The sequence below is a fragment of the Diceros bicornis genome, chromosome 17, assembly GCF_020826845.1.
Source record: "Diceros bicornis minor isolate mBicDic1 chromosome 17, mDicBic1.mat.cur, whole genome shotgun sequence".
Classification (NCBI taxonomy): domain Eukaryota; kingdom Metazoa; phylum Chordata; class Mammalia; order Perissodactyla; family Rhinocerotidae; genus Diceros; species Diceros bicornis.
In genome coordinates, this window is record NC_080756.1 from 42,464,327 (window position 1) to 42,477,556 (window position 13,230).

Below are 13,230 nucleotides of genomic sequence, written 5' to 3' on the forward strand. Positions count from 1 at the left end.
AAAGGCTGGTGTCAGGCTGTCCTGGCCATAACTGAAGGAGGAGACCGGGTCTTACTTTCCTCTTTTCCTGTGAGGGCTTAAACCACTTTAAGTTCTAGGTCTAAGCAAACAGCTAAAGCAAAGGTTCTGATCCTTCTAAAACCCCAGTGAGCTCTTCCCCAAGGATGATGTTTTCAATAGATGTTTGTTACATCAGGGAGGTTAAAGGTGACCAATATTTTGAACCATTTTGGCTTTTAGTCTTTTGGTCAGGGAATTGAGGGATAAAATGAAAACTTTAATTTTGGACATGTTGGGGAGGTACTAAAGGCAGAACTTTCAAATGGAGATCTTTATAAGCAACTAGCAATACCTAACTAAAACTGCAGAGAGAGGTGTTTTAGACACCTTTTGTGCCCCTCTCCATATCCTTTTAGCCCATCTTTTGTCTCAGTTCTTGCCAAGCCAACCATTTTGTATATGGGAACCCACTGGGTGCTCATAACCTCAATGTGCTGGAGAGTTAGTCTCAAGAGACAACCCTTGGTCAATGGAGGATGGGAGCCACTACAAACGCTTCCCTCTTCTCTTGTTCAGTTGGGTAATTCTGCAGTGTTTCTATTCATCTATTAACAAGGATCAGTCAGATGAGGCCCAAGGGGCCTGTGGCAGTTGATAACATATTCCCTCCTTCCTTGCTCACTCTCTTTACTCCTGTACGTTGGTATCACTTCTCTAAACTTCCTGCAAACAAGCCCACATCAAGGAAGCCCACATCACACGCTCTGCTTTCTGGGAGAAACCCAGGGGCTAGAGATGAAGAACAGCAAAGAGACAACTAGTAAAATGATGAGTAGATGAACGCCTAAATGAGAGAACACCAAGACACAGGGAACTTCCCCGGTTAGGGGTGAAAACAGTTAGCAAAAAGAGACAGATTAACTACTGGTAAGAAATAGGAGAACCATGATAATAATGTGTGAGCACTGGATAGGCCAAGAAATCAGAGTATTGACACATACATGTTAAGTCTTTCCACATTCTAAATTCAAATCTACCCATTTTCCATGTATTTAGCCTTCTTAGAGTTCTGCCATTATGATGTCATATCCTGGTTAAGAATTTTCTGGGTGTCATCTCCTTCTCTCCACTACTTCTATGATCAAATATGCAGAGGAAGGGAGAGACAGAAAAAGAAAAAAGGAGAAATGAGGTGTGAGGAAGAGAGAGACAGAATCGCTCTCAAGCGCAAGGCATAAGAAAATACAGGGCCGGCCCCGTGGCTTGGCGGTTAAGTGCGCGCGCTCCGCTACTGGCGGCCCGGGTTCGGATCCTGGGCGCGCACCAACGCACCGCTTCTCTGGCCATGCTGAGGCGGCGTCCCACATACAGCAACTAGAAGGATGTGCAACTATGACGTACAACTATCTACTGGGGCTTTGAGGAAAAAAAAAAAAGAAAATACAGATATTCTGCACTATGTAATCAGATGGTAAGTGTTAAATAATCTACTTTCAATTTTCCAGTTTCCTTAGTTTGCTTTTTCCAAATGCCTATTCTATATACCCTAGAAACATTACCTCTTGTAGCTCTCAATCATCCCTAAAAATAGAAGCTCCAGGACCCCTTGAAATATTAGAGAAAATAGCATCTTGCTTGATAGCTCAATAGAATGAAGTTGCTGAACTGACATGAACAATGAAAGCCATCAAGAATCTTTTCAATCATCTTGTTAGTGTTTCTTCCCTTATAGGGAAGCTGTCTTTGATGAACACAAAGAACAAAATGCAAAAAAGTACTCTTGGATTCACCTTGAATGGTTTCAGTGCCAATTACATACACCCAGTTAACTGTTCCTTTTTGCATTTCCCTTGGCATAAGTGTGTTAAAAAGTGGTCAGAGTTGCTATCTGCATAGAGTTTTTTCATTGTGGTTTCTTGAAAGGATATAGAAAGCATACTGATGAGGAATGTTCACAGTAACCAGGGATAGAATATCAGACTTCTTCCAATAGTCACTAGTAGTTTTAGAACACAGTTCATAAAATCTTAATATTTATAAAAAGAATTCATCATAAAATCTGAATGCTACTACAAAGCTTTTGCAAATTAGAAAGTTTAGCTTACTTTTAAAGATGGTTTAGAAGTTAGTATTAAACAAAAATAATTTTCTTATCCCCCCCACAAGCATTTGATAATACTTTTAAAAAAATGTACTCACAAAACAAGATAGAAGAATTTAGCTTTTGACTTTTGCAAACCTTAAACATTTTCATGCAACAAAGAACACCATAGGTGTGCTTGAGCTGGACTTTTCTTTTATTACACTATGGGAAACTGGGTTGTCATGAGAAACTTCCAGCTTTTCCATGAGATTTGAGGATAAGATCCTTTAGCCATCTGGTGTTAAAGAATATACTGTTTGATGCTATATTCAGAAGTGACTTAAGCATGTTCTAGCTGGGGGGAGATAGCTCCATCTGGGTAAAGACGAATGAATTTTATTAAATTATCATAGCAGAGGCACATTCTTTTCACAAAGAACTTTTGAGTACATTGGGAACAGACAATCCCAATGTAAGTGTGGCTGACTGAGGCATGTCCCTTCCTTTCCGGTTCTCATGCAGATGTTTCTGATGCCATTAATTATAACGACTCTTGAAGGGAGAGGGGTGAAGGCAGAATGTCACATTTTTAGGGGCAAATTGTGAAAGCACATTCAATGTTACAATACAACTTTGTGTTTAAAAGATGAAAAAATACTTTCTGCAGTACCAGTGCAAGTAAAGCTCAGATATGTAGAAGTCAAACTTCATTTACCGTAGCAGGTATTCTCAAAGCGGGAGGCTGGTTACTGGAGTGGTATAATCTGAGGGCTGTTAGAGAAGAGGGTTGGTACGTGTTTAGTTTACCCACAAGGGGGCAGTATGCTCACAAAAGGCTTGTGAAGCATTGCTCCAAGCTTCTCAATCCTTCCGTTCATCTCTACCTACATGTCTCTTAGTTTCACTTTCTAGCATCTCTTTTTCTATCACTGCCTACATGGAAAGCTGGCAGGAAGGATTTAGGAAGAAGGAAAAGGGAATGTCATCTAAATTCCCTCATAAGTGCTCTTCAATCACTAATAGGGAACGCTAGAAAGAAAAAGCAAGTGAGAGAGAAAGACACAAATGGAGGCAAGAGCTAAAATGAGGTGAGGAAAACAGATGAAGGGATGGGAATATGTTTTAATTTCCCCATTTCTATTAATCCTCCCTCCATGACTGATGAAAAAAGCTCCAGCTTTTGTTTCATCTCTTCATCCACGCAGAGGCCTTGCCTAGCTTCTCTCTTTAGCTCCTGGTCTAGTTTCTAAAATCCCAACTTCATTCCTTTGCTTGATCCAGCCAGTCCTGGTTTAGCTACAGGAGCCAAGAACTACTCACTGAGGGAAGTCCATGTAAGTGACAAGATTAAGAAACTTGAAGTCCCTACTCCCAGCGTTAGACCTGCTGAAGAAGATACGTATGTTCCTAAGATGCCGGGTTGGCACTCTGAACACATTTTCTGAGAGATGTTTTCCTTAATACAGTTAGGGTGTATGATACTGTTAGCCCGGTTTTTAGGTATATTACTGGGCTAGATACAGCCTTTTATGGCCTAATTTGGGAATCTAACCATGAGGTGTGATATTAAAAACACTTAATCACCAGTAAGAGTATAGAACCAAAACAACCAGGACGCCCTTTCTGTGTCTTACAGCTGACTATCAGATGGTCGACTCCAATAAGCTTCTATGGAATCTTGTTACTCCAGTTTCAAACAAATGATTTACATTTGGCTCTACAGAAACATTAGGAACTCCTAATCATCAAATACTTGATCAGCAGGGCCATATATTTCTAAAACTTGGGCTCAATCTGCCTATTCTGAGAAGAAAGGAAAGCATATCAAGATCTTCTCTTTTCCCTCACTTTTTCCCCTCACTTTCAAAGAACTGAAGCAGGACACTCTGTTCTTCAGAGGAGGAGATGACATTATAACTGCTGATAATCTCGAATTTGCTTCCAACTTCCTGGCAAGTACAGAGCCACTGCAAGATTCTACTTATGGCTTTTCTCCCTCTCTCTCCTATATTCTGTCAGGCAGAGGAATAAACAAGGAAAAAGCTAACACATGTTACATCTATTCTGTAGATAGATTTTAGGACAAAATATGCAAGTTTCGTTTAAACTATAACTAAAAGTTTCTCTAATATTCAGTGATAACTAAGCTGAATGAGAAGAAAATGAGTTACTGATGTATTATGTATTTATTCATTTTCTAAACAGAACCTGGATGAGGTATATAAATTATCCAGTTAGGATTATTTTTTGTTCACAGGTTTGTTTGGGGCTTTGTATCTTAAAATTCACAAAAATGACAAATAAACATAGGCTAGTCTTAATAAAGGTAGACTTGAACAGTCTACTAACTGGGCTATTAAAGTACTTAACAGGGTACTTCAAAATTAAACAAAAAGTAGAAGAAAATTCTACTATATAATTAGTATAGTTTTTACTGTTTTTAAAAACACTTCAGTACATGACTCGTTCTCATGATGGTGATAATTAGAAACCAAATTGTATTGCTCAAAGGCAAGATTGTTAGATTGACTGTATATATGTAAATCCTCAGAATTTCAGATAAGGCATTTTCATTTTTTCTTTGTTATAAGCATTCTGGTAATATCAGAAATGATTTTACCTCTGAAGCAACTCAGAGACTACCCTTTGGTCCTATTTTTCATGAATAGTGATAGGGATTAAGAGACTTTAAATCAATTAAAATTTTTCTTTTGACGACTGTGGAATCTGACAAGAGGCAGAAGGAAGACTGCATTTTGTTGCTGGCCTTAGGTTATTGTGATGATTTATTTGAGCAAGCAGAATAAGTGCTGAAAGTGAGTATCAATTAGTACATATTCATTTGGTATGATATAAGCATAAAATGTGACGACAGCCTTTTCCTCTGACTTTCAGATTTTAAAATCTACTTTCCAATTTATTGTTATATAAAACTGATGAATCAATTTATAAGACCAGGTGATCAATAATGCCTATAAGAACAATAAACTTGGTAATCTAAATAGGTTACTGGCAGTAACAAGATTAAAAGCTGGAAATGTTTGAGCTGGAGGAAAAATTTCATTGAAACTCAAAATTATCAAGAATTCTTTTTATATTATTTAATAACCTTACTACTGATATAAAACATAGGACAATTCAAAAGTAAATATTTCATTTATATTAAATGCAATTATCTGAAACCATAAAAATTTTTGATTTATTTAAAGAGAGATTTTCTTTAGGAAACCTTAAGGATATATACATGTAGGCTATCTGAGTGTCTGGGCAAGGCCCCCGCCATGTTTTTATATTGTCTAATTATTATCTAAAAATGGCTCAATTTGTACCATCAGAAATAGTCTTATTTCAATGCATATTAGGACTCAAACAATTGAATTCTATAATTCTTCTCATTATCACAAAATTTAAAAATTGGAATAGTGTAACTTTATTTCAGGATCTAACATAAAAAAGGTCAATTAATGGAAAATCTCTGCTGACACAGTGAGAGAATAGGGAGGATCAATAAAAAGTTGAGATTTTTACAAGCCACCTGTAGGACCACTAGCATGGTGCAATAAGAAAGGCTATAAATAGCAGTGGAGCATCGTCTAACATGGGTGAAAGGATGGCGCAAAAGACCGGGCAGGGCTCAGCTCTGCTGTACACAGGGTCACTAGGAGTCAGAATCGACTCAACGGCACTAACAACAAATATATCCACTAACAACAAACAGCAGAGGATGCTTAAAGAGGAAGTAATGGGAACATAAACCTCAACCAGATCTGGGTCACTTAAGGGGTAAAGGGAAGAAACAGAGCTTGACCTGGGAAAGGGAGTTGAGAAGCATCTTAGCAAATGGTGGTATTTCCTAAGATTTTCTAATGTTCTATGTCTCTGCAATCCCAGTTTTGATTTATTGAGGTGAATAATAAATTACGGCAAACCGCTAGGTTTATTTCCATAGAGAGATAACTTCAGATTCACATTTATATCACTGTTTTCTAAACCTAATTTTTGTAATATTTCATTGTTTTTCAGAACTATCTCTAGCTTCATAGACAAAAGGAGCTTGTAAGAAAGTTCCTTCTCATGTATCTTAGAAGCTTTCTGGCAGTATGGAATTTTGAGGGAAGACTAATTTTACTATTTTATTGGCTAGCGTGTCTTTATTAGATTGCTTTCAAAGTGTATAATGTACACTGTAGTTAAATTTCAATAGCACCAGTCTCTGCAGGGATGATGAAAATTTGGATTCATGAAATGCTGATTTCTAAAGCATTCCAATAGGCAAAATCATGATGAAAACATTTTGTGGGAAAATAACTAAATTATATATTAACAAAAGCCTATTTCTGTTAAAAGTTAAAAGAAAAATGATTGAACATCTTTTAAAGGGTTATCCTAATGCAAAATCCCTCTTTAAATATAACTAATTTAAAGCAGTACATTATTATTTTGTCTCAAACAGGCAACTATAAATATGTAAGCATTTGTCTTAAAACATTTTCCATATTGATAAATATTCAAGTTTGAACACTTGGAAACAAGCTAAAACAAGTTTTACCTTAATTTATATTAAAAAATGCATTCACTAGAAGAAATTCTATGTTTAAGGACATATCAAAAATTCTCAAGTTAATTAAATATTAATAGAGCAGTTCATAAAAACCAAACTATGGGAGTGTCAGCCTTTGTTCACGAACTGCCACTCACACCTTTGAACATTCACGGTAACCAGCCACACGCATTGCCACCACTGAGGCAATGCTAGAACGGTAGGTCACTGCAGAACTGACTTGACATAGCTCAGTAAAGACCAAATACGGGGAAGAGATGGCACACCAGGAATAAGGACGCACAATTAAAGATTATCTTCGTCACAAATTTCACCCATTGTTCAACTCCCCTTTGGGGCTACAGAGCACACTACACTCACCCTCCTTCTGGCCTTCCAACAAGGCATTCACAGCTTGGTGTCTGTTTCTTTCATTAGGTCAACTCCAAGCTGAGATAAGCCTCAATAAGTATGAGTTTTCTTGGGATAAGAAGAAACAAGTCTAGAGAATTCAGGCTCTCAATTTCAGGTTACCCAGCACTTGTACCCCCCTTTACTTCCACACCTGTCCTTTCTACCTGTTTATTATGGTATTCCTGAATTCACCTGGTTAGGGGTTTCTTATTCTGTCACTTGTAAAAGTCATGCTATTAACTCAAAATGACAGAAATCTCCGAGTAGCCTGAAAAACTGTAGTACACTTAAAAAGTTTTATTAGGTATTATAAGTAAGAAAATTCTACAAATCCCACCTGATGATCCAAATATATGGTGTTCCTTTGAAGATGATGTGAAAGAATTTCATTCTAGTAGGCATCAATCAAGAAACAGAGGGATAAAGAGGGTGGAGAATTCATGAAAAAGTCAATTTTGAAATAAGAAAATCAGGTAGTTTACCACAACCTATTATATCACAGTTCACAACTGTCACACACATGCTCCCCTGTAAATGGTACAGATGACATATTAAATTATTATAAAATTACACTTAGTTTTGTAAGAAATAAAGTAGACATGCATATAAGCTGAAATATTAAGCAGAAAAATCCTTCAAATGCCTTTAGCAGACTCAGTGTTAGAAGCTTTACATGTTAATTCTTTTCTGCAATATAGTACTACTTCTTTGGAGTTGCTCGTATAACCAGAGGCTATTAAACCCTTTGAGAAATGTTTACATGCATTCATTCTTTTAATCAAGAACAAAAGAAATATCTTAAAATTAATCTTTGACATTTAAAAGGCAGTATTATTAAAACTATAACCAATTTTCAACTTATTACTTTACGGGAAATTATAGGACTTCTCAATGTCTGTTTTACCAGATGTGGAAGTTACAGTTTTTGGTGAATGACAACAATAAAGTCTGTATGCATTTCCTTCCTCACAACCGAAAGTCGGTGGGTGAGTGGGGGGGTGGAAGGCGAAGAAGAAATGCATCTGCCTGTATTTTCCTTGAATAATGTATAAATAAGTTAATTCTCAAAGGGTCAATAGGAGATCCTGATGTGATCGCTGCAATGATGGTATGGGCCCATGCTCAACACTAATGACACTGATCAAACTGATTAATGAGTGACTCAAAGTAAGTGACGATGGCAGACGACACAGACAAGTCTCTTCAGAGCTGACCTTTGGGCTGTGGGCCTCAAGCTTTAGCTGCATGAGCTGTGCTAACGTATGCTCCCGGACACTACTCAGTTCAGCTTGCTGCCGCCTCAGCTTTATTAGCAGCAGCGTAAGCTCCTCTGGCTGAAGGAGTGCAATTTAAGAATCCAAACAGTGGAAAACAGATTAATTGTTGTCTTAAGTGACAGATATTAAACCAAGATTTCTTGGCAAGTTTCCTCTTACGGTTGACATCAAACATAGTGCCTAGACACTATGATGATAGGTCCTACATAAATGCATAGATATCTAGAGAAATAGAAGGAACAGTGTTACTTTAAAAGATCCAGCAAAACCACAGTATATTAAGCCATTTTCTCAGAACTCATGAGAGAATATTTAAATGTTAAGTATAAAAAAAGCACAATGCCAAAAAACCATTATAAAGGTTTGCACATAAAAGCTATTAGAAGACTATTATTAAAAGATATTTTAATAAGATGTTTAAAACGACACCTAAGACTTTTACAGCAATAGAACAATACCTACACGTCCAACACTCTATTTTAGAGAACAGAAGGTAAATAAAAAGAATTAAAATTCACATAAAACTTGGATGATATCTTCCCATCCTTAATCTCAGTACCTGGGATCTATTAATTGCTTCCCAGTTATATATTAAATGTCACTGTTAGTGCTTTCACAGGGTAGATTAAAGGACCAAAAGATCGATTTTTATTTTTTAAGGAAAAAAATGTATTTAATACACACAGAAAGTTTCCATGGGTACATAAACCCTCCTTCCACAATCTGGGGAAAGCAGAGAAGCTTTCGGTTTCCTGATTGGTTACAATTGATCCCTGAAGTTATCTGAAAATAAATTTTCAAAGGTAGACAAAATTCCTTAATAGGACAATCTGATATATTTTTCTTTGTTAGAAATGCAGTAAAGGATGGTCACTGGCAGTCTTACAGGCCATAAAATATTATTCGGTGTTTCTCTGCGCTTTGTTATGATTAAAAACTGCAGATGGGCCAGAGGGAGGCTCTCCTCACATAAGGGCTACTGCGTGCTCTTAAAACTTCCCGGCCAGAAAGCGTTCCTGAGGCTGATTTGTTCTGCCTATACCACAGCATTACAACAGTTCTCTTCTGTTCTGTCCATTTGCTGTTGCTCGTTATTTTCCATACTTTTCTTTTTAGGGACAGAAATGATTTTTAACAGTTATTTGAAATTACATTAAAAATTATTGCCTTCAGGTGAGAAAATGTCAGAGGTAAACCATAGTTATTACTAGATTCTTTAGATAAAACTGAGTCTCTATATAGATGAGACAACAGTCTTTTATATGAAACAGTCAAAGAATGTGTGTATATGTGTGACTTGAAGAAATTTCATAACAGGAAAAGAATAGCTGCTTTTGCTCTGATGACAACCACATCCTGTGACCTCACGACCGTGGGACAGTCCATGGCTTATGATCATCATCAAGCTCTGAGGTCTTGCTAGGCAGAAGGCAGGGTGAGGTAAGGGATTTAGATGTTCTAAGACCCAGAGTGATATTTGACAGAAATACCAAACGAAGAAATCTTGAAACTCTGGTTTATTATTTATGAAGTTAAAAAGATAAAGAGATTTTCAAAAGGATGAAAGATTCCCTTAAGTTTGCTAGATATTTAAATTTTGAGGCAAAATAAAAGGAGGCACATTTAACCCCCAAAGAAGTAGGAGGCGGTAAATAAATTTTATCCTCAGTATCCACTAGAAAAAATTTCATTACATGATATTTAGCATTATCTTGTGATTAACGTCTGTTTGTCAGATCGACAATCTAATATTGAAAAATTCCAATGTTTGAAAGTTTTTAGTTTTAGTCAAGCAATATTTATAACCTTTAATAAATAAACTGCAAGTATTTTAAAGCCAGGAAATCTTCCTTATATCTAAGCACGTAAAAGATGCAAGATAAAAGAATGTTTGCACAATACATATAAGATGAATTTGTTTTGACTACTGCAGGAAGAGAATTTTAAGTAATAAACAACTACACAGGTCCTCAAATCACATCTTCACAGAAACTGAGACTACCCACTGATATTAAAGTATAGTTCCTGAGAAAAGAATGTCATTGAAATAAAATGAAGTGATGAAAAGCCATCTTTTCTCTTTAATTTGAATAATAATAGTGCCCTGGTAATATAACTCTTTCCCAATTTGAGCTTAACTCTGACAATGAAATGATAACAGTAAGTACTTGCTTGAACCTAGTATTTTTATAGTCTCTCTTTCTCGCATAAATATGTAAATCAGTTTCTTTTCTCGCTCTAAAGAAGTTAATCTACATACAAATCCACAGGAGAAACCTCTTAATAGGCCTGTAGTTTGAGCACACATGGCTGCTTGCCGGATTGGTTCCTCTAATAAACTCTTCCAACTTCTGTTTTAAGGACGAGGGAATTAACACCCAATGAAGTAAAGAAAACCACCCAGGTTATGCAATAAACCTTGAAAATACCATCTTTTATTTAGGAAGTCAGACATTTAGGGAGAGGTGTCCAGTAAGACACCAAAATGGCTACACAATTCCAAATTCTTCTGATGAGCCTCTCTTCCACAAAAGTAGTAATGGTTTTTCCTTGGGAGGCACCTCTCTGAAAATTCAAACTTAAAAGCTATGTCAGACATGTGCTATCATGTGTAGCACACAAATAAAACATTATATGGTAAATAAAGATACCGTACTCACCGTCTTGCCTTGGAGGCTCTGGGGACTAACGGACTGTAAAGTCAGGCCAGGTGGCAGTGACCTCCTCTCAGGCACATAGACATGCTAGGAAATAAAGGCACAGTATAAACTCTGTGGTCAATGTCAGGGATGAGAAATCTTAAATTTATATTATAAAATGCCATTTAAAAATGCTATTAGTGCTTACGAAAGAAAACAGATACTAAAATTTCTTGACTAAAATACTGATGTTGATGAACAGAGTAATTCTATATAATCTGGCTGAGCGGTTCTCAAACTTATTGGTCTCAGGACCCCTTTATACTCTTAGAAAGAAAATTTAGTGACAAGAGTGGCATTGTTTTACAGTTTTGCAAATCTCTGTAATGTCTGGCTAGATTTCCATATGTGCTTCTGTATGCAATATGTTGTGATAATCTTTTTAAGTGGAAGTACATGAAGAAAATCCACTCGATATATGTAATTGGAAAAGGGAAGAGAACTTAAATAGGTTTTTTGGATAATTGTAGATATTCAACTTCGATATTGCACTAAAGCTGGAAAAGTGGTATTTTCTTAAAGGTTAGTTGCAAAGTGGTATCTGAAACCATATCAGTGAACTTTGCATACTTTGTTACACTAACATCCATTGGTCTATTTGCACCTTGAATGAATCTTTTACCCCTCCACGATTTCGTAACAGCAAACACTGGTCATGTGGAAAATACTGGTTCAGTGAGTTAGGCAGACGTTCAAATGTGGACACATACCAATATGTGATATCAGTAACTCGCATTTGTTAATACCAGCCCTGATTTTTAAGCATTGGAAAACTGTCAAGCTCACAGTGGCAGATGCAAGATTTTCAAATTCTAATTTTCGTTTGAAAGCTCAAATGTTGTCATTGGCAATACTGTCAGTTGTTTTCCTTGAAGTGACAGGCTAACATTTCACTCTGAGAAGTGTCTGTCAGATACCAAGTATGAACAATTATAGTTAGTCTGTCATTCGTTCTTTCAAGTATAAATGGTGTTTCATGAAAAAAGGAGCTAGTTCAGCTTGCAACTCAAATAATCATGCAAGTGTTTTTCTGTGAGACAACCTTTAGTACGCAATAGAAATGCTTTAACAGATTTCTCATTTCATCACACAGAATATTAAAATGATACGTAATGAAAGGTCAAGATAGAATAAAATTATCTTTTACTGTTTCATCAAAGGGATTCTTAAGTGAAACTGCTATGTTATTTACACTGCAAGTATGTGGCAATGAAGCATACTTGCACTAGTATAGTTAGGAGTCCCTCCCTTGATTTATGTTAAGGTGCCAGTACTTTTACCCACCATTGTTTTCGTCCTATTGGAAAATGGTAACACAATGAATAATGCTGTATTATTATTATAAAAAGTTCTAAGCTTACTTACAGACTCCCTGAAAGGGCCATGAGGACTCTCAGGGGTCCATGGATCATACTTTGAGAACCACTGATCACATCAGTGAAGGTGACAGGATAGTTTGAAAGAAAAATTTGGCAACACTGGAGAAGATTTTTGAGTGGAGGAAGAGGAGCAGACGTTTAGTTGACTGGAACTGGATAGAGAGCACACATTCATCTCCTATTTGTTGTTGAAACAGATGATAAATTTTGGCCAAGAATATGAAAAATACTAACAACCATGAGAACACTTTTCAACCACACACTAAACTGTATTAGATCAGTTTTCTCTTGAATATTGTTATTGTTTTTATCAAACATGATATGGCCTTTGGATGTACAAAGTGACAAAACATTGAACTTCGTTACCATGGAGTTCAAAGTGAGCCTTTTATTGTTGAGGCAAACTAAAGCTTCCTCCAAAAGAAAATTCCTGATTGATTATTAATTTCTAACACTTATTTATGGTAAAATCAAGCAAATGCTTTATGCAACGATGTAACTGAAGGATTCAGCCTGTCACAAGGATAAGAAAAGGTGCATTTTAAAATGGTATAAAGCAAGAAATTCTTTAGAATTAAAAAGAAAATGACAGAAAAATTCCTTTTCACTTTACGATAGACATTAAGAGAACTGGCTGCATACAGGCTGATTGATCAAAACAATTGCTTTAGTGTTATGAAAAGCTGATTGATGCAAAGGACTCTGAATTCACTGCAAATAATTGACTAAGCAATGTTTAAATGAACTCACAGTACAAATTAAAACATGATCTCTATCTATACCTTAATTTTTTAAAAGTACATATACTAATAAGCACTGTTACTCTAATATTAAATTG

General features: G+C 36.3%; 1 protein-coding gene across 3 annotated transcripts in view; it reads right to left on the reverse strand.

Moving 5' to 3' along the window:
* PLEKHA5 (pleckstrin homology domain containing A5) overlaps positions 1-13,230 on the reverse strand; it is a 233,599-nt gene that overhangs the window by 51,396 nt on the left and 168,973 nt on the right. The window contains exons 12-14 of one of the 3 annotated variants that reach the window (XM_058558686.1): positions 10,975-11,058; positions 8,252-8,371; positions 7,375-7,428 (exon numbers count right to left, since the gene is read on the reverse strand). In XM_058558686.1, the coding sequence (XP_058414669.1) occupies positions 7,375-7,428; positions 8,252-8,371; positions 10,975-11,058 (258 nt within the window). The remainder of the gene's footprint in view (positions 1-7,374; positions 7,429-8,251; positions 8,372-10,974; positions 11,059-13,230) is intronic. The other 2 variants (XM_058558682.1, XM_058558683.1) reach the window with 2 other exon arrangements.